Genomic DNA, 21,434 nt, shown 5'->3' with positions numbered 1-21,434 from the left:
ACCCCTTGGCGATAGCGCCGCAAACCCGACGGGTCCGCGCTTACGCCTAAACATTCTGCCACGGTCTCCGCCGTGTCTCGGGGCTGCGTGCTGACATGCTTGATGAGCAGCGGCGAGCACTCACTAGTGGAGTTCCCGCAGCCTGTGATTCGAGTGCGATGCCATGCTTATACGGGAGGCCAATTTATTTGTCTTTTTGGTCGCGCACAGAGCCGTTGATGCGTACAGTGGCATCCAGCACGATTCGAGAGAGGGGTTCGCGGCGCGGAGGGAAGAAGAAAGTGAGGCACAACGGAAATAAATGCATCTACGCGAGGATCAGCACGCAAGCGCCAAACAGGATAGAATGTGTACTCGGGACGTGATTAGTCTACGCGGTGTGCTTGCAGAGTTATTGCTCAAGAGATCCCCGCTGGCTGCGGTTGTGGACGATATTTGGCCGAGTTGCTTTCACAAGCACGCGGCGAAAGCGGTCGTGTGTGCACTGGGCCCTGTCACCGCGTCGGTTCGGGCACGTCCTGTCGCGTATTTCTTGTTTGTTTCTTTTGTTTATGTAGCGACGGTGACGCGTGTTTTGTTTTGCTCCCTGTAAGGTAATCGGCCGTTGTTTGTTGACGAGCAGCGCATTGCTGCTTTCGTGGTTTCTCGGCGGTCGCGCGCGTGGTGGTCTGGAGACGGGGCGGCGGCGGGCGTTATTGGAGCCGCGTGACTCAGCTCGCGCACTGTCGTTTGATTCCGTCCCCTTGTAGCTCGGGCAGTAAATAGCTGTTTACGACTGTCAGGTGCATTGCACCTATCTTTCTTTTGCCGTGGTCCGCTGACTTGTAACTGCGCGCTGTAGTAGACGCCGCCTGCACACTTCCGAAAATGAACTTCGCGCGTAGCCATGCCATATGTCTGATCCACGGGTAGGAACAGCCGGAGAGGGCTGCTGCTTCGGTGACCTCGCAGCCAGAGCCGCGGTTTGTGACCGCAGAGATTCGTGGTTCGCCGAGCACGCACGACCGGTGCGCGACGGTTTGTGCGGTGGTTCTTTTTCGTCAGGCCAGCGGCAGTGCTGTTGCGGTCTTCATTATCTGCGCTGACCTATTATTCCGCGTAATCAGCGAAGGAGAGGCATCACGTCGACGCTGGATAAACCTAGATCTGCTGTGCTGGCGATCGCGTCCAGCACTTTCGGACCACTGATTTCGCCTTCGTGAGCGATGAAGGCACGGCGTCCGCGGCGAAACCAATTACCGGCTGCGCCAAGCACTTTCGTAATCGACTTGACGCACGAGCCGTTGAGAAGAGCGCGCTGGGTCTTGTGCAAGGCGTTGGGATTCGAGGACAGCGCGTTCGACTCGGTAGACATGCGAGAAAAGTGCGCAGGCACGCACCATTTTGCTCCTTAAAGTTGGAGCTTCGACATGATGTGGGCTTGGTGCAGCGGTTCATCTTAAATGAGCTAAGCTGTTCTGTGCTACAGTAAAGTTGGGTTAGGAACATTGGAGAAAGAGAGTTGTCTCATGTCTTTGTTGCACGTTCACTCACATAGGTTTTGCCATTGGCTGTTCTACTGGTTTCAAAAATTCATGTCATGATTAAAAGACCTGTCAATATTTTCAGGAAGTAATAACATATTTCGCTGAAGAATAAAAGTTTTGATTTCTTTTATTAGTCTGACATCTTGGAACGGTCAAAAAACGGAATTGGCTGGAAAGATTTAGTAAATGTGAATAGCTGTGTGAGGAGACAAACAGGAATATACATTCTTGTGTGCAGTCATGTGAAGGTGTAACGTTAGGAGACGGGAAGCGGCAGAGTAGGTGAGGGAGAAAACGCGGCTTAATGACATCCTAGTCGAAATCAGGAGGAAGAAATGGGCTTGGGCAGGCCATGTAATGCGAAGGCAATATAACCGCTAGTCCTTATGGGTAACAGAGTGGATTCCAAGAGAAGGCAAGGCGACAGAAGGTTAGATGGGTGGATGAGATTAAGAAGTTTGCAAGCATAGGGTGGCCGCAGCTGGCAAAGGACAGGGTTAATTGGAGAGACATGGGAGAGGCCTTTGCCCTGCAGTGGGTGCAGTCAGGTTGATGATTATGACGATGTGAAGCCTTGCTTGGTCCTGCCAACTCTTCATTTGGTTAACCATTCAAACAACTGCTCTGCTGAGGAGGCTTTAGTTTAGCTATTGTGAAACAAAACTTCTTGTCAACCGTCTGCAATGTCCACTAGAGAACTGTATGCGTCTAATGGACCCAGAGTTATTGAATTCCTGGTAGCCCAGATGTCCTTGCATCATTGCTAATACAGATGAGAACACTACGCATTAATATGTAAGAACCCAGATATCCTTACCTGCTAAGAGGCCATGCATTCACCCAAAAATCCTCTTGTTACTTTATCTAGAAGGCATCCGGGATTTTGCATGCCTTTTACGTTTTTTCATTGCCAAGAATTGAGGCATTGTAGAAACACAATTGACAGCCGCGTATTCTGCAGCGAAATGCCAGGTGACCATCTTCGCCAGTAATAATCTGTGTGTGGTGTTCGCGTAATTTATCGTTAACTCACTGCTCTTCTAACTCATCCAAACATTTTCACAGGTATTTTGTCGGTCAATTTTGCGCTGCATTTCGTAAACTGATTCCTGTGTCTAGTGGCGCACAGGTTCATCTTTTCACTGCAAACTCATGAGTTGAGGCATAACTTTGCTCGAGCTGAAAACGCTTCTGTCACAACTTGCTCAGAATCCTTTTTGTGGTTTTGAGACTCCCTGTGCAAATATGGAAACACTCGAATGTGTCTTCTTTTTCAAGCACATATTTTCTTCCCGCCATTTGGGCGCTTGCACTCATCTCCCTTAGAAGAGATTCTGTGACCACTTCCATCAAACTTTACGGAAAGTCCACATCGGACAGACAAACTTGCATTTCAAAGCTGGGAATTTTAGGAGGAAGACTTGGAGATAGCTCTCTTGATTATGAGTTCGGATTAATTATAGACTTTGGTGGGTGCATCCAGCTTTCTCCAATGAATGTTTAGCAGCAGGTTAAGGAAGCAGATGAAGATGGGCATGGGTAATTCATGACTGAATTTGAAATGAGATAAACATTGTCTTAACGTGCTCAAGATACCCCTCTACCACATCTTGGAAGGGGCACTAAACATGCACAGTCACACATGGCCACTTATTTATCCATCCATATGGATACGGGTGGACCCATCCCTTTGGAACAATTACTCCTCAAGTGCAATGTCATTTTGTCTGGACCAGTCACTTATTGTCATTCTGGCTGATCAGTGTGCCGCAATGTCATGGCATCATGCCTGATGTCACTGTATTCTGGCCCATCTGCATGGCACGCTGTCATGATGTCATTCATGACATCACTTCATTCCGTCCACTCAGCGTTGTACCTTGTGTGTTACATCGACACCAATGTCACAGAAATAGGAATGATGGGTGCCTTTTAATGGCTATTGCTGTAGAGCTGTAGACAAGAAAAGCACTGAGATACACCTGAGACACTGAGGCCAACCTCAGTTACAGTAAAGAAGACAGGAGAAGTGTGCGCTTATAGTACTTGCTGGTTACGAGTTCTGGCCTGCTTATTTGGAACACTGAAACTACCACCACTGGGTAACATCAGGTACAAACATGACCAAGCAAAGTATGTGATGTGTCATCAGTAGTCTGTTCAGTCACAGTTAGGCATCCATTGAAAGGGGCTTTAGTGACTACTGTTCAGGAACACATTCGAGATCTTGTGTTTGTGTAGGGCAACTATTACCGTCATTTGCTGCTGACCTTAGGGAAATGAGATAAAAAGCATGGAAGTCTGGGGGTTGTGCGAGCACTAGTGTTGGGGGTGCTGATTGGAATGACTGACTAGCAGAAAGCTTTTAAAAGCAGCCACACTGCCATATTTTCCTCCCTCAAAGTCAGCTGAAGCATGAACTACAGACAGCTGGGGATGTAAAATCCGAAAAAGGAAACCAGTTGAAGTGCAGCCAAAAGGTTGTCTTCTTGAGTTGGTGAGCTGCTTCGCACAAATGCACAACATAGCGACACATTTGGCCAAAGCAGTGTTGTGCCCCAGGGAGTTGTAAAAAAAAATGCTGTAAAGCTCCAGGAGAATCAAATTTAAAAAAAAAAATTTGTAATCAGCCTTCTTTGAAGCTGTCTGGAATTTTTTCTTCTGATGCTTTCAAAACCTTGAAGGGCCTTTAGATTTTGTGTGAACCCCGATGTTTCATTACCTTTGCTTTTGTTTGGGCTTTTGATTTTGCATACATGGAATGCTGATAGCAACCGATGACCTTGTTGACTCCATTGTTATCATTTGGGTTAATTTTGTTGCGGCAGCAGCCTTGTTACTCACACCTGATAACACCGCTTAGGGAAGCGATCATGTTCTGATAACAAGAGTGTGCTGGCACCTTTGTGTTGCTGTCTCTGATAATCAGAGCGGCGGCATTTTTCCTTATATTGTAGAGGTATATATGAGCTCTCAAAATTATTGCGTCTGATAATAGTTTTGGTGAGTGATAGCATTTGTTTGACAGGTCTTTATATTGGCTGTATTTGAAACCACATGCAATTTTTTCTGACTGACTTTATCAGCACTACCGCTTGCTGTTTCATGCCATATCTACGGGCTGGTTCTTGTTAGTGGAGATGTTTTTTCTGTAAAAGGGAATGACACTCGGGCTCAGTTGTCTAGGATGAGTGGTGTTCTCATCGTTCTTGTGTAAATTTTGTTAATTCTGTTGCTGTGGCGCGGCTGCCAGCTATTGTTGGAGTAATTGGAAATGTTGCATTGACAAAGCCTCACCCAAAAGCATTGTCATTAATGCATACAGTGCCATTCAGTGTTGTACATTCTAAAACCCCTATCTCTAGGAAGCCACTGCTAAGTACTAAAGCAGGAAAAAGGAAGGGGTTTTAACGTGACACAGTTAAGACTCCCATTCTGCAGAAAATCCAGCAGCGGTGGCGGTTGTTTGAGCAGAAAATCCCTTGAGAAGCAGCCTAGGAGGAGCCACTTGTGACCTAGTGGCGTTGTCACAACCTGCTCGCCAGATTTTGAGCAAACTGACCATTGTGGCAGGCAGCAGTTAAATTAATGATTGGCCCTAAGAGGTTGCTTGGGAAGAGCAACCTGGGTCGTACAAGCCCCACCGCTGGCAGCAGCTGCCACTGGAGGGCAGTGGCATATCGCTTAACCAGAGAGTGTTGTGTTTGTGTTTGCAAAGCAGTGTGGGCTGGATGCTGCAGTGAAGGGCTCTGGATAGTTTCGGCCCCCTGGGGTTAACATGCACTGACATCGCACAGTACACGGGCCTCTAGCATTTCTCCTTCATTGAAATGCAACCGCTGTGGCCAAGTTCAAAACCGCATCTTACAGGTCAGCAGCCGAGCATAACCACTGTGCCTCCGAAGCGGCTGTAAGGTAGAGTATGACTGATTCTGCATATATGGGCATTAACCCATTGCGTCATACCCAATAAGGCAGATCTCTCCCCCTCCAATTTTTTCTACTGAATTGTGGGAAATTTTAGGAGAGCAGTAGATTAAGGAAGAAAAAGTAATAATGAGGGAAAATATATACGGCGAGGAAGAACACAAAGAAAACAAAAATTCCATGGAGTCATCTTTTAAAAGAGTCTCGCATGAATGCCAACACTCTAGGCAATCTGCATGTTCTTCAGAAAGGGCGACTGAAGCAGAGCTTCAGCACCAGTCTCTATATTTTGTGATTATGTGGGCCCCGTATGTCTTGTATGTGCATATTTCCAGTGTGCTGGGGTGCTAGTTTGTCACAGGATAAAAATATTGTTGCTTTGTTTGTAAAAGAAGCAAAAAGTTTTCTCCTTCACTGCAGTAAATGAGCAAAAATATTTGCTGACTGTCAATTCATACCTTACATCTTCTCAGTGTTTATCTTGGTGTTGCTCTGCAGTACGGTTATTTCTTGAGCCAACTTTTTTGTTTTTAGTTTTCCTGCAGTTTTATGAACTCTGCTGGGACTGTCATTTCTACATCCCATGTGGTTTTTGTGCTTTCTGCCAGACACTGCCATACCCGATGGGCATTGGAGCTCCTTTGGACATCCTACGGACGTCTTGAACATCCTTAGGACGTCCGAAGGAGTTCAGTGCCCATTGGGTAGCAGCATCCCAGTAAAGCTTTAAGAGGCCTGACCTGCTTGGAGTTTTTTTTTAGCTAGGGAAGTATTAATGTTTGCAGTTTTAGGAGCTGCTTTGGAATGTCTGGAGACATAAAGGGTACACTACTACTCAAGGTAGCTGTGGCTTATAACTGACCTTCCATTTTGGCTGTGTCATTTGGCTGCCAAGCTTGAGTTTCTGAGGTCGATCCTGGCTTTGGTGGCTGAATTTTTGAGGCATGGAATGCAGAAATGCCCCGGTACTGAGATGCTAGTGTCTGTTTAAGAACTCAAGGTGAATGCCCCCTCCCCCTCCTGCACTGCCATCCAGTGCAGTTGGGGGAGGGGGGTGTTTCTTGCGTATGCCTCAGGATTGCAGCCACAGTTTTGTTGGACGTAAGCCAGCTGCGGCCTTGGCACAAGTGGAGTGGGATGTAGAGGATTATGTTACTCTCTTACGTGGTCTGTGTTGCGGAATGTACTAGTCCGTTTTCTTTACTGGTTGCCAACAGCGCCTTTTGTTTCAGTCCTGTTGCTTTGCCTTCTCCTGGAGGCACTGCATGTAGCATGTTTGTTTATATCCACTTCCTATTTATTTTTTCCGTTGTGACTGAACTAAATGCTTAGTGGGAATGCGGGCTGCACGGCAGTGTTTTACGTTTTGGAAGCCTCACAGAACCCATGGAAAGAACGCAACTGCAAAAAAGGTATCTGCCTCTTCACAGGTTTAGAGGGGTGTCCTGTGGGAGCTCCAAGATGTAAGAGTTGAGGGATTTGCGAAAGTCGTGTCTTAGTGAAGTAAAACATTGGATTGTGAGCCTCAGCAAATCTACAGCAACCACATGGCAATGATAGTTTGTTTTTCGTGGTTAGATTGCTCCACTTTTGAGTGAGTGAAAAAATGGTATATTCTAATTAAACGCCAATGCTTACTACTTCTGCCTTTACCCAGAACAGGTGTTGTTAGCTGCCATGGTGGCTTAGTTGTTATGGCACTCAGCTAGGCACACTAAAGGCAGGGGTCTGATCCTGTCTGCAATTGGTGCGTTTTGACGGAGGTGAAATGCTTATAGCCCTTGTAAAATGCAATGTCAGTGCCTTTTAAAGTACCCACGTGGTCAACATTACCCGGAGCCTTATACTGCGGCGTCCCTTGGAGCCTGAGTCACTAGTGATGTTGAACCCTCTAAACCATAAACCAGACCAGGTGTATGTGGCAGGTTGTGTGTGACAAGGAGCTTTCGCATTCGTAAAAGCTTTGTTGGCAGTGTAAAACACGCATTGTTAAAATATGTTAGTGGCACTTTCTGAACAGGAGCATCATATTCGATATATGGATGTGCAAGCTTATTTTAATTATTTTGTAATCATGCATCTTTTTCTTTGGGATAGTTACAGCAAGTACCAAACTACACCATAGCTTGAGAGTGGTTGTCATTATAGATTTTGTGTTTATGTTAAACCCAGTTTGTCATCTGTTTGGCATGAGCCAAATGCATTTTTTTCTGGTGAAGAATGTCTGACCAAGATACCTGAAACCTAACATTAGAGCTACTTTCTAAAGGTTTCTAAAAAATGGAGATTGCTGGCAAGTGTGAGCTTGCTACTTTGTATTTAATGACATTACAGGTGCTGTGGGTCAGTGTTTAGTTATCTGCATGTCATTTTAACCATGAAATGCTTTTCGATTTCGTTCTCGCTAAACTTGGACGAACGTCATTCTGCGACCATAACTGTGCTGACGCTGAAACTGAAGCTAAAACATTTCAAGATTTTCTCTCTAGGTATTATCCAGCAGGAAAAAAAAAAAACTTACCTGACCCGGTATCCTTGGTGGGATTCAAATGAACGTCGGTGCAAATGAAGCACTCTATCTTTGTTGCTTAACCTTCAGAACACTCAGCTGCGTTACAAATGGTACATGCACTTGCTGGCCGCTAAATCATTATCATCGTACATCTATTCATTCCATGCTTCCAAATGTTCCAACAGCAGTAATGCTGTCATGGCTGTGCTATGTTGTCAATGGCAGCTTTATGTAGCCGCACATGAAGATGAGAAAGCGGCAAAGGCAACCAAATGTGTTGGCAAGACTGAGGAATAGAGGGCAAGTGCTATGGATCATCAAGCAATGAAAGCAGCGAGGGACTCTGAGCGTGCCGCCCAGCACAAAAGAGAAAAATGGCTGAACGGAGCACGTAAAGCAACAAAAGTGACGAGGGATTCCGAGCGTTTTTGGCCAAGAGAGCAGGCCAATACCCAAGTGTGGCTACCGCAGTCTCTGGGCCGTCACAGAATGCACCAAGGCTTTTCCTGCAATGTTTGTGCCTATTCTCAACAGAAAGATGGAGTAATTTGGGGGGAATTTTCAAAAAGTAGGCAAAAGGTTATTAGAGCTCTGTAACCACATCATTATGTTGCAGGTGTGGTAACGGGCATACGTGCTCACTGTCACAACACAAATGCAGACTGCATTTGAGGTTGGAAACAAAGAACGCTCTGACTTAAATGGCTTTAATGCATGTACATATGCTCATCTGTCGGTTTTGATAGAATACTTGCAATTGAATTGTTTTCTAATGCAGGTTTGCACACAAATTGTAGTAACACATATTTGTAGCTGTTGTCTTGAGGCAGCAGCAGTGTCCTAAAGTGGGTCAGTGATCTGGACTTTTGAACAAGATGACCTGTTGTTCGTTTTCTGCTACTCTTTCTTCTTTCGCAGGGAGACAAGAACAATGGCTTTGATGTGCTCTACCACAACATGAAATATGGCTACCTCGCTGCCAAGGACTTGGCGGAGTTCTTCCGTGAGAGGTGAGGTGGCCCACTTGGTTTTTCCGAGTTATTGTGAGTTGGTATCAATGTCATTGCTCAAAGACTGCAAAGACGGTAATACTTTTTTTTTTTTTGTTCACAGTGCTGCGGCAGCTTTCTCGATCAGCTTGACCAAAGTTCCTCTTTCTTCACATAGAAACCTTTTCGTATAATTTTCGCAGAACGCTGGGCCTTGTTTTTCTTGCCCGGTACTTTTATTTGGATGATTGTTTTCTTGCCCGGTACTTTTTTCTGGATGATTGTTAAAAACCTTTGCAACCGTCTCAGCTTTCTGTTGGGGTGGAGATTGCAGAAAACTCAAGAAACTGGATGCTGTAGTTAACTGCCTTTCTGCGTCAGTTGTAACCGCAGTTTAGATTTCAGCTTGGAGCAGTATTGGATTTTCATTAAGAAGCACAGATCAAGAGAGAGGGAGAGACAAAGACAAACGGAAAGGAGACTATTTGACCTTTCATGTGTACTTCAGAGTTCATATCTAGCCCTTCATAAAGCACAAAAAAGGGGAAAATCACTGCCTGTGACCCACCAGAAACCTCATGCCACTTTCACCACACTTGACAGGTCATGTTTGCATGACCAGCTGCTGGTGCCAGTAGCGCGCAACATGGTTAAACTGAGCCAGTTACATAGCTTCACTTGTGCGCATTATCCTCTTTTCTACTAGACAGGCTGTGAAAGTGACTCAAACACCAATGTGCTTATCGTGTCACTAATTATGCTGTGAATGTGTAGGAAATAGACTAGTGTTTATTTGTTTGTTTATTTATTTTATTTAATTAATGGCAGTAAGAATTTTGATTTAATGTGTGGAATCAGGTCTAGAGGATATAAATTGAAGCAGAAGGAGTTAGGTAAGGGCAGTGAAGTATATCGAGTTAAAAAAGTTGAGTCAAAACTGTTTTCTGATGATATGCAAGGTATGGCAGGTGAAGGCTTGCTTTCATTCGACTTATACTCACAGATCAATCATAATTGGACGTAATAAGATGAATATATTATGTGTAATTTCTAACTGATTGGACGAACTTGGCTTCAGTGCCATACTAGAACAGTATATTCTACTTAGGATTGAATGAGCATTTTACACAGCAATAATTTAATTATGGAGATACCTGCTTGCAAGAACTTAAGAAGAAGAGATTCTAACCGTTGGTCAGCAGTGCAGTTGTGTTTCAAGAAGTGATTGGATGGTGTTTGAAATGGTTTGAAAGTTACAAATGTAGAGCAAAACTGTCCGAACAAAGTGTGGGTAAGATAAAGTAGTTAATGCCGGAACGACTGCTCATGTCCAAACGGCTCTTTCAGTGACAGTGGAAAAGGCCCACAACAAATGCACCAGGTGTGGTATAGAACGTTTCAAGCTAATCAGATAGAACTGGGATGGAGCAGTTGCTGAAAAGGAATTTTAAGGGAAAAATTTAGTAAAAATAAAATAGATGGACGAGGGTCCTGGGAGGTCAGAGAAAGCATCCTAGTTACTAAAAAACATTGCGCGCATGCGCACACACACACACTCACAAACGCACACAGAGATAGAGAGAGAGATCCTCAGCCTTGGCTCTGTGGAGCCGGCCTAGAGACGATGAGAGCCAGAGGACACCAAGCCATGACAATGAAGAAAGGCAGGAACCCAGCAGCTCAGAATAAAAACATGCCATATGTTCACGTCATATAAACAGTTAACAAAACAGTGATGGCAGAGGTAGATGGGAAAAAAATTGAAGTATGCAGATGGCAAATGATGGTATTTGAAGGAGGAAATCAACCTTACTGCATCAAGAGTCCCTGTTGAAAGTAAGCTAAGTTACCTTTTGACAAATGGGAAGGATGGAAGTGTACACACGTAGCTGTGTATAGAGGCACTCACAGCTTGGAGAGCCATTTAGTGCAACTGTGGTTGATAAGCTAAAGGTGAAAGGGGAAAAAGAAAGGAGAAAAAGTTACCACCAAGCCCTGCTTGACCCACCATCTTGGGCATGTTTGCGTTGAGAGTGAGCATGGAAGTTTATCGAGAACAAAGTTCCTCATGCTGCTGTCCCAGATTTTAGCTTGCCTTGCAGGCATACAGGTAATAGCCGCACCTGTTCACAATTTTGCATGGCCACCATCGGTTCTTTCTGCGCAGTGCACTTGATGGCAATCTAATTGGCCAAAAGTGTAGGTAGTGAGTGCTGTGGAAGCAGACAGAAGTGTAGACAAGCTTGCCAGCACGCACATGAGGGCAATGGAGGAAAGTGCTCAGTCTCACATGTTACACACGAGTTCCCACACGAGGTGGGAACAGATGCACACGTTGCACCTTTTAGATGCTCCTGAACACACTGCATCGAGCGTGTGACACATCCATCAGCTTAAGCAGGTGGTCTGTCCATGTGCCCTCAATTACTGTTTATGTTTGAGTGGAGCTTCTGCTGCTGTCCCCCCGTCCCATTCACGAGGTTCATTTCCATTTCTTTGTCTCGCCCGCCAGACTAGCCTTTGAAGGGGGAACAATGGGTCCTGAGAACAATGCCTTCAGAAAGGGGGGGGTGACGATTAGAGCTGCCTTGCTCCTACGCAGTAGTGCTCTGATTGCGTGTTGGGCCGATGCCTCATCTGGGAAGCGGGCTTTGCACACTTCCGCTTGCGTTAGAGATGCACTGTAGATAAGCAGGGTTGTATGGAGCAGGCAAGGAGGGGTTTGCTTGAGGACAAATTTAAGTTGGGCTGCATCGATAGGTTAATGCGTTCTACCTACAAAGAGGCTACTTTGCACTGAAAACTGAGCTTTTATGAATTAGAAAAGTTCAAAGAACATGAACGTTTCACCATCATCAGCCGATTGTGGAAGTAGACTGCACTGTTTTTCAGGCACGGATCACGGAGACTTGGTTGATCACAGAGTCATTTTCGATGTAGCCTTCACAAGTTTGAATACACTGATGGGAAAATTTGTGAAATGCAGCTTTCTCAGCAATAAATGATGCTGCCGGACTAACATCAACATTGCCAGAAAGACCCCTGCTGTCATTTTCATAGCCATACAATCAAGAGTGTGAATCGCATGGCGTTGTCTTCAGTGTCCCCTTAACATTATGCACACAGACATGCACTCTGGCTGTGCAAGCAGGTGTGCACAGAGCAAAGGGTTTGCCATAGCATGGTGGGAGCCAAGTTCAGTCTCTTGCGTTGGGCTGTGGTTGCAGCTGCATTTGCAGTGGTTGTGAATGAAAACTTCTGGCATAGAGGTTGAAGTAAACATTGGAACCTGTGCCTCTGCATTCCCAGGTCGGTGGTGGAGGAGTCCCACTCGAAGCTTCTGTCGAAGCTTGCCCGTCAGGCAGCTGGCTCCTGCTCGACGGGCACATTCGGCCCTCTCTGGGGGGTGTTGCGCATCACCTCCGAGAAGCTCTCCTCGTTACACGCACAGATGGTTGCCCAGCTGCAGGACCTGGTCCGCGAGGTGAGGTCCGCTGATAGACATGTCCGCTGCAGCAGTGATCATAGGAGCTCTAACCCATGTGTTGCAGCCCCCCACAAATGGGCCACCCTCCCTTTTTTTCTTTACGGTGGTGTGTTCCGGGCCTTCAGCAAAACAGCTTATTTGTTCTTTGAGCCGCCAACACATGGCAGTAGGCAACCTTGCATGTGAAGTTCTTGTGGGATATTTGAAACTTATGGGGCTACCTCATGGCTTCATCGCACGATGCAGTACTGTTGGTCGCAGAGCTTGTATATGCGGCATGACCCACTGGTGACCCACGGCGCAGTGAGCATGTTTTAGATAGGGCCTGCGGTTACACCCCTCTGTTCATTGGAACAACAACAAAGGTGTGTGTGGAATGACACAGGTGCAGCGCTACTGTGAAGAGCAGCATCGGCGGCACAAGCAGGTGAAGGAGGAGGAGGCCCCCACGCTGGAGGTGGTGCAGGGCTTGCAGCAGACCACGGGGGCCCTGGCCAAGGCCCGCGAGGCCTATGCCGCCCGCTGCCTCGAGCTTGAGAAGCTTCGACGGGAGTCCTCACCCCGGGACCTTGACAAGGCCGAGGCCAAGGCCCGAAAGGTGAGGAACCCTGCTTTACACATTGCAGATGTTCCTGGGTGGTGACAGGCTGGTCTTGTTGCTTGGTAGATGGGTTGGGCTAGTCATCAAATGAATATAGACACTAGGTGGCAGGGACGACAGAGTTTCGCACTGTGTAACACATCCACGTTTGCACTCTTCTTTTAACTGCCCATTCGATATGCCAGGGGAAGTAGCCTGATGCTTGTCTTGACACTAAAAGCAGTACTAAACATTTCACTTAAACATAGTGCTCTTGCAATGTTTGGCCAAACGTGCCAAAACGTAACATTGCAGTGGGCTGCAATACCTGACTGTGGGTCGTCGAAGATACTTTTTCAAAACTTCTGCTGCTTGATCCTGAGGAGGGATTGCACTGCTTTGCAGCCTGTGTAAATAAAAATGAAGGGCACAAGGTGGACTGAATGCCCATTTTCATTAATTTGTGACACAAATTTTTCCTAATTTGTACAGCCGTAACAAATATATGAACATTTTCTTCAGCGTGAGTGCACTAACTTTCATAGTAGGGCCCTGTACACCAGCCGATGTATATAGTCCTCTTTTACGCATCCCGTTCATGCCATTACCTGGTGTGTATTGAAAGGAAGGTAGTGTTATTTAAAAAATTGTAGTCCTACAGCAACACAGCAATTTTTTTTCAATGCTGTGTGTGGTGCATGGTAGCCTTAGTTGCTTATGCGTCATAAAACGCCCAAACCGCTCTTGGGCCATTAAAATCAGTCATCAGTAATTGCGACTTTTTGTTATAATGGTGACAGTACAGAAGGGGGTGATGCGGGACAAAGTGACGCTAGGCCTGCTGACCATTATACGCATTGTTACTTTTTTTTTATGCTAACCAGGCCTGGCCTTCTGTTCTCCTCGTCCACTGCTCTGCCCATGAGAAGTCATGAGGGCAGTAGCATGACAGTCCAGACATCTGGTACTTTGATGTTGTATAACAATGCAAGAGAACATAGGTGACATGTGATCTTACACTCCATTTCATGCATAGCTTGCAGCACTGCCAGCACTAGCTCTCCTTTTCGCTTCGGCTGCATTCATGCCTGAGAAATAGTCGTTTGTCTAAAGCACAGGCAAGCAGCTTTTGTTACGGTAAAGCTCGAGTACCATGGCTAGCAGCACCCTGCACTCCGTTTTACCTCCTACCACGTTTCCATCCTCCCTCTAGCCGACCTCGAGAAGTGGGTGCGACATGTGGTGGCATTTACACAGCTGGCATGCCTATTCGCTCCGACTCCATGCGTGCCGATAAAGCAGTTCATCATCAAGGAAAGTTATAATCAGAGTGTTCACTAACTGAATGCCTGACTGCCTTGTTCGTGATTTGTAATGCCGGACATGTTGTCTTATGCCACTCCATATTTTCATCTGTACCCGCGCCAAGGCTTCAAAAAGTACAAGTGATATATGGCGGAATAATATGCTTTTATGGGTGCACTACTTACTTAGTGTCCACAGTGCTGCTTGTTAAATGTGAAACTATCGCTTGCTGCTTTGCGGGAGATGCCATGGTGGTTGGACGGATGCAGGCATGCGACGAGTACCGGCACCTTGTGGAGCGGCACGGTGTGGTGCGGGCGGACTTTGAGCGGCGCATGGCCGGCTCCTGTCAGCGGTTCCAGGAGCTGGAGGTGGGCCACCTGGAGCACATGAAGGAGTTCCTGGCGGGCTATGCACGCGTCCTCGACAGTAGCCATGCACTCGTCGGGCAGGTGCACGCCGAGTTCCGGCAGCAGTGCGATGCACTCGACGTCGAGACGCTTCTGCGCCAGTTTGCGGCTGCACGACAGACGGGCTCCGAGAAGCCAGGTACCTAGCCTCTCTTCTTCATCTCTTGCTGAATTGCGCGTCGCTCCTGCGTGTAATGGAGCTTCGTACTTACCTAGAGAGGAAACACATTGGAGGAAGATGGGAGGCAATGAGCGTCAGCTTAGGCCAGGTGGTGCATGGGTGACACGTTGGAAATGCGAGTCAACTGGGTGAAAAGGAAGCCAAGTAGCTATTTGGCCATGTTTGAAAATGCGGGTGTGAGCTAGTTTTATTTAAGTGCCTCTGTGTGATTTGTGGGGCATCAAGAAGGCAGTGTATACTGGGTGTTTCAACGAACACTTTCAAGAATGGGCTGTGTGGGGTAAAAATATGGCTTTTGCAACATGGTATTACTAATGTTGGCGGACACTAGAAAACTGATGAACCGTCTTAAGTAGTAAGCTGGGTAATTAAGTTTTAATAATTAACTTTCTAACTAGTAGGGTTAGGCGCTTAGTTGCAGTTAGAGGTTTGTAGCCGGTCATTAGTACAGTCAAGCCCGCTTATAACGAACATGAGCGTCACGTGGCGTCCGTTCGTTATGTCCCGAAGTTCGTAGCAAGTGGACCACAGCTTTAAAGACTGCTGCTTGTCAAAGAAGCAAAACTTTTTTTCTTTGCAAAAAAGTCCGTGATGGACGTCTGTTTTTGCAGCGCAGATCTGATGAGGGAGGTTTCCAGTTTATTTAAAGCAGAAGCGTTCTCTTCGCCGAGGCCCTTGGCGTAGACAAGTTGTCTGAGGCTCTTTATGTATCCCATTGCTACAACCGCGCTTATGGGTGCTGGCTCCGAACTTTCATCCTCACCTGATTCCTTCGTGTTACTTTCGTCCCGCACTTCAGAAACGATGCCCTCGTCCATGCACGGTTCCACGGTGTCTGCGTCATCATCGACAGACATAAAATCATTCCAACCAATGTCATGACCCCGCATGTCAGAGTCGACGACGCGCTGCCACAAATCGCCGCCGGGCTGGTCATCTTCCGAAGCATCAGGCTCAGCATCACACACTGTGTCGACGAAGCCGGCCTTGCAGAAGCAGTTACGCTTGCCAGTGGCCGTCACCTCCGCCCAGGCCGGTTTCATCATCTCTACTGGTGAAAACAATGGAAATGGGCACGGTGTTCCCGTCCGCCATTCCGAATTACAGCCAGGGCCCGAGATTTGAACGAAGCCAACGTAACGTCCGCACCGCAACAAGTGACAAAAGCACGGGATGGAGTAGACTTGTAACATGCACAGGCGGCAGTCAAGCCAATCAAGCTAAAGATACAGACGCACAATGCCAGCAGAGAGACCAATGAGGGGCGTCACTGAGCATCAGTGCAGCCATCTCTTGGCTCCCACGGAAGGCCTGCTTCACGAAGCACGTCCGTTCTCGAGGGGAGCGCGCGCTTGCCTTCTCCAGACCGGCCGTGTACGGAGCATGGCCTCTGTGATCGGCACCTGTGGCGGCACAGTTGATCGCGGATGCCAAGCGCGGATTTGCAAGAGAGCGAGGAGACCGGAGTTGTAAGGAGGGGCGGGAGGGCGATCTTGGAAGGCGTGTCGGCGGGGAAAGGGTAGCTCGCTTGAGAGTGGCACGAAAAGGGACGGGCAGTTCGCCTGCGATGGGGCTCAGGAAAGCATGCCGGGCGCACAAAGGGGTCGGTGGCAGGTTATCTCGCATCGCGGCGCCGGGTTTATGCCGTCCGTTCGCTGTAACCGTTCAGCCGTGTGATTTTGTGCCATTGAAACAATGTATATTTTGACGGTCGCGCAGGTCTCGTTCGTTGTAAGCAAAAGTTCGTCTTAAGTGGGGCCGTTATATGTTGGCTCAACTGTAATAGCCATATCAGTTTTTAGAATTTCGAAAATGTGATACCCTTTGCGCTGTGGCTCGACAAAATTTGTATTTTTCGATTAGTTATGTGCACTGGAGGAGTTGCTTTGCCCGCAGGCTTTCGAAAGCGCATATCTTTTCGCACGATGCAGCCAGATTTTGTCGAGCCACAGCGGCGAGGGTAATCGCGTTTTCGAAATTCTAAAAACTGATGGGGATTTTACTGACAACCGGCTATAAATCTAATTGGAACCAGTTGCCTCTTTATGATAGCTAAAAAAGCTAGTTATCAGAAATTAGTTAACCAGCTTACTACTTAAGACAATTCACGGGCTTTCTAATGTGCATTAAAAATGGTAACACTGTGCCGCAAAGGCCATATTTTTAGCCCAAAAGGCCTATTTTTGAAAATTCTTGAAAGTCTTTCCTGGAACATCTGGTATGTGTTTGGGAGCCTTTTGGGATATTAAGCTAGAACAAGGCAGCTTGTTTCTGCGACATATTGCACATTAGGAATCCTGTCTTTTATTTTTTTTGGCTATTCATGCACCTGTATATATTTGCTTGCAGGTGACCATTTGTTTGAGAGTTGGTGGTTCGGTGCGTTGTTCATTTGTGTTGCTGGCTTTCTCTTCATGACATAGTTGAGAGTGGCAGAGATTCAGGGAAAGTGATGTGGTAGGAAAGTATGCAGGTTTAGGATAGCGGTTACGGGAGAGCTATGGGACCATTTTTCCAAAGAGCTCTGATTGCCTAGTTATTTCAGCCGTTGAATCTGCCGCGGTGGCTCAGTGGTTGTGGTGCTCAGCTGCTGACCTGAAAAGACACGGGTTGCATCCTGTCTGTGGCGGCTACATTTAGATCGAGGTTCAATAGTAGAGGTCCGTGTACTTTGCGATGGCAGTTTACATTAAAGAACCCCAGGTGGTCAGTAGTGGTGGTCAGAGCCCTCGACTACTGTGTTCCTCATAGCCTCGAGTCGCTTTGAGGTGTTAAACCAGATAAACTAAACAATAAACCTATTTCAGCCATTACTGCTAGTTATTGTTGGCAAGATTCGTGATGCATCCTTCGACCGCGCAGAGCCGGTGACTTTCGAGGAGCCTGACCCGGGCCTGCAGTTGACACCAACGAATGCTGGCGCTGCGGGATCCCCACCATTTTTCACAACGTCCACACCTGCGAGCTCCGAAAACGGGCCGCCTGTGCTGCCGGCCGACTCGGTCTCAGCAGCTGCCGCCGCCACCACGGCTGCTGCTGCCACCAATGGGCCGCAACCAACAGCCAAGAAAGAAGGTAAAGGGCGGCGTCATCGCGCCATGTCTCTCCTGGACCTGTTTTTTTTCTCTCCGTCCCTGTCGGCTGCGAAAACGCCGGCCCCTCCTCCTCCCACTGCCAACAACAACGCCACCACTGCTGCCGATGTGCCTGCTGCTGCTGCTGCTGCTCCCGTGGGTAGGTTCTAACCGTTCCACCACCTCTCTCCCCGTGGCTTTTGGCATTCATAACACCTTCCTACAGAGCTTGCTGCTGCTGACTCCGATATGGCTCCAGTCTGGCTCCAATCCACCTCCAATCCGGCTATGATCCGGCTCCAGTCTGGCTCCAGTCTGGCTCCAATCTGGCTCCAATCTGGCTCAAATCTGGCTCAAATCTGGCTCAGACCTTGCTCTGATCTCGGCAAGGGGTGCATTGTGCCACTCTTGATTAGCAACAGAGCAGCCAGTAGTGAGTGGAATAGATGTTGCGTATATATGCTCGTACGAGGATGCTTGTATCTACGTGGCATGTACATGTACGCGAATGTGTACGTGTTTCTCCGCGTAGCGCATCTGCTGGAAATTGGAGGAATGAGTGCGTGGCAGCGATTTTGACTGCTGCCAGAAGTAGGTTTAGCCACAGGTGCAGTGAAACAAACAAAAACAAATGTGATACGGTAGTAAAACCAACACACCCACATATTCCCCCTTGCATGCAGCGATCACCACCAGCTCTCCTGTCAAGGGTGCACAGCGCCTTGGCGGTCTGCCAAGTTCGCTGAGAGAGCCACCCCTACTGGAGATCCCATTCAAAAATAAACACGCCATAATGTTATGTTACCCACGCGCACCATCTTGGCGCACAACCAAGGTCTGCATTGGTGATGATTCGAAACGGAGGAACTCGCTAAGAAAAGCCACCACTTAAAGGGGCAAGGGGGGGGTCAGAGATACGTCTTGCACTTAGTTGCCACTTTTACTCAGTTCACAAATGCATGAATGGGCAGGAACTCTGAAACTAGGTTTGTGGAGAAAGGCTTGGGCAGCGGCGGCCAAGCAACCTCTTTCTTCCTTCCTCCAGCGATTGCGACGATGATAGCGCTTGGTTCCCAGGGTCATACGCAACGCCTCCTCACAAATTTCACCACACCAGTCTGTATGTGGAGATTTGAAGCCGTTTGCTTCTAAGTATACTAGCTTTATCTAACTTTCAGACAAATTTGTGGGATAAACACCTTTCGGGTAGCCAGAATTCCATTGCTGTGTCCGTTTTTTGCCTATGATTTTATCATTATATACTGTTTAATTTTACATAGGGGCAATGGGAGAATTGATAAATGTAAACAATTTTGTTATAACCAATGTATCGTTATATCTGGTATCGTTATTAGTGCATTACTCTATTGCACGAGGGATGTCTTTATATCTTACAGATAAGTTCATAATTTCGGTGAGGCTTTCTGTAACTGTTGTTCTGTGCAGTGAAGCTGCAGGCACTGCATATTGCAGCCATATTTGGTAATGGTGCGCTGAAATATTCTGCTGGTCCCTGGTCGGGGTTATGCATCTTTTTCCCACATACAGTTAAAACTCGATTTAACGAAGTTGAGGGGAGCCGTGAATTATTTCGTTAAATCGAGAACTTCGTTAAATTGAATGAGGCATTTCTTGGGCACATAATTCAGTACATTCGATTACAGTAAAACCTCGTTAAAACGTACCCGCTTAAACAGTACTTTCGTTTTAAAAGTAGTAAAGTCAAGTCTGATGCGTCGTTGGCAAACCTTGGCTTGACCACGTGATCACAACGTCACCTCACCGGCGGGCTATAAAAGGGGCTGCCTGAATAAATCGTTCCTTCTTGTTGTGTCATTCCTGCGTGATGCTATATTGCAGTGGCGACGAGATAGCGCGCCGGCGCTAGGCGAACTTACGTGCGCAAGAATGAGTGCCGGGCGGCCACCGGAATTCACGGATGCAGAATATACGTGGCCTACGTATCGTGTTCGGCTGGAGGCTTACTTCGAAGCCCATAGCATCGCGGAACCAACGAAGAAGCGAGTGCTGCTCATAGCTTCGCTCACAGACAGTGCGGTGCGAGTGGTGCAGGGGCGGTGTCATCCAAAACAAGTGAATGAGCTGAGTTACCAAGAAGTCGTCCAGCATTTGGAAGACCACTATGCTCCGCAAGTTAACGAGATCGCTGCAAGTTATGCTTTCTTCAGGCGCTCGCAAAAAGACGGGGAGTCTGCCCAGGACTTCATTGCGGAAATTAGGCTGCTAGCGGAGAAGTGCAACTTCGGAACGTCACTGGAGCGCATGTTACGGGACAGAATTGTGTGCGGTGTGCAAGATGAAGACGTCCGGCGACACTTACTGACTCAACGGAAGCTTACACTAGAAGAGGCGGAAGACTTTGTTGTCTCGGCACAGAAAGCCTCCCAGAACGCCAAAAGCATGCACTCTTCAGAGCCAGGAGAGGTACATTTTGCCCGTCAAAAGAGTCGTTCATCGAAGCCGCGCCCAAGGCTGGAGAAGTGCGATACATGTGGCAGGTGTGGTGGCGAGTCGCACACCGAGGCGGAATGCAAACACCTTCACGCGGTGTGCTACCGGTGCGGCAAACGAGGACATCTGCGCCGAATGTGCCAGTCCAGCACAAGTTTCCTTCGGCACGCATCGCACCCAGGAGGCCGACGACGCCAGGGCTCCTACGCAATGGCAGCAGCAGGGGACACGAGCTCGGACGACAGCGAAGCCCTGTACACTATTGCAGCGGTTCTCCACCAAGAAGCCAGCATCCGCAAGGTTCGGCCAATTTACAAGGACATTAATTGGAATAACGTCCCTCTTACTATGCTGGTGGACACAGGATCACCCGTGAGTGTCATCTCCGTAGCGACGTTCCGGAAGTACGAGGCGTTGTGGCCGCCGTTGCGCAAATCACAGCTTAAGCTATCCTGCCTCTTGGGCGAACTTCCAGTTGTCGGACAGCTCAGTATGACGGCTACATGCGACGGGAAAGGCATTCCGGGTACGGTCGTAGTGGTCGACAGCGTCGGACCATCTTTGTGCGGCAGAGACACAATCAAGGCATTCAACGAGGCTGGGGTGGCAATGCTGTCGCGTGTGGTCGCGAGTGTGCAACCAGTCGAGATAAAAGCTGACAGCACGGAACTGCAAGAGCTGCTCAACGAATATGCTGACGTGTTTGCTCCAGGACTCGGCGTATGCAAGGGACCACCGGTCACATTGCAGCTGAAAGAGAATGCGTGTCCAAAGTTTTTTAAGGCCCGTACGGTTCCCTACGCTTTGAGGGACAAGATGTCTGAAGCGCTGGACCAACTGGTTGCGCAAGATGTCCTGGCGCCTGTGAAAACCGCCGAATGGGCAACACCAGTGGTACCCGTTTTAAAGGGCGATGGGTCTCTCCAAGTGTGCGGAGACTTTCGTATGACAGTGAATGCAGCCACAGTGAT

General features: G+C 47.7%; 1 protein-coding gene across 22 annotated transcripts in view; it reads left to right on the top strand.

Moving 5' to 3' along the window:
• Positions 1 to 21,434, top strand: part of LOC144109961 (F-BAR domain only protein 2) — a 72,531-nt gene that overhangs the window by 336 nt on the left and 50,761 nt on the right. For 16 of the 22 annotated variants that reach the window (XM_077642764.1, XM_077642766.1, XM_077642763.1 and 13 more), the window contains exons 2-6: positions 8,884 to 8,975; positions 12,264 to 12,438; positions 12,827 to 13,039; positions 14,596 to 14,875; positions 17,780 to 17,992. In XM_077642764.1, coding sequence (XP_077498890.1) covers positions 8,884 to 8,975; positions 12,264 to 12,438; positions 12,827 to 13,039; positions 14,596 to 14,875; positions 17,780 to 17,992 — 973 coding nt within the window. Of the gene's footprint in view, positions 1 to 8,883; positions 8,976 to 12,263; positions 12,439 to 12,826; positions 13,040 to 14,595; positions 14,876 to 17,779; positions 18,152 to 21,434 lie in introns of all 22 variants that reach the window. The other 6 variants (XM_077642760.1, XM_077642749.1, XM_077642754.1 and 3 more) reach the window with 1 other exon arrangement.

This window comes from Amblyomma americanum, chromosome 11 (genome assembly GCF_052857255.1).
Source record: "Amblyomma americanum isolate KBUSLIRL-KWMA chromosome 11, ASM5285725v1, whole genome shotgun sequence".
Lineage (NCBI taxonomy): Eukaryota > Metazoa > Arthropoda > Arachnida > Ixodida > Ixodidae > Amblyomma > Amblyomma americanum.
This window is presented reverse-complemented; position numbering and strand designations above follow the sequence as displayed.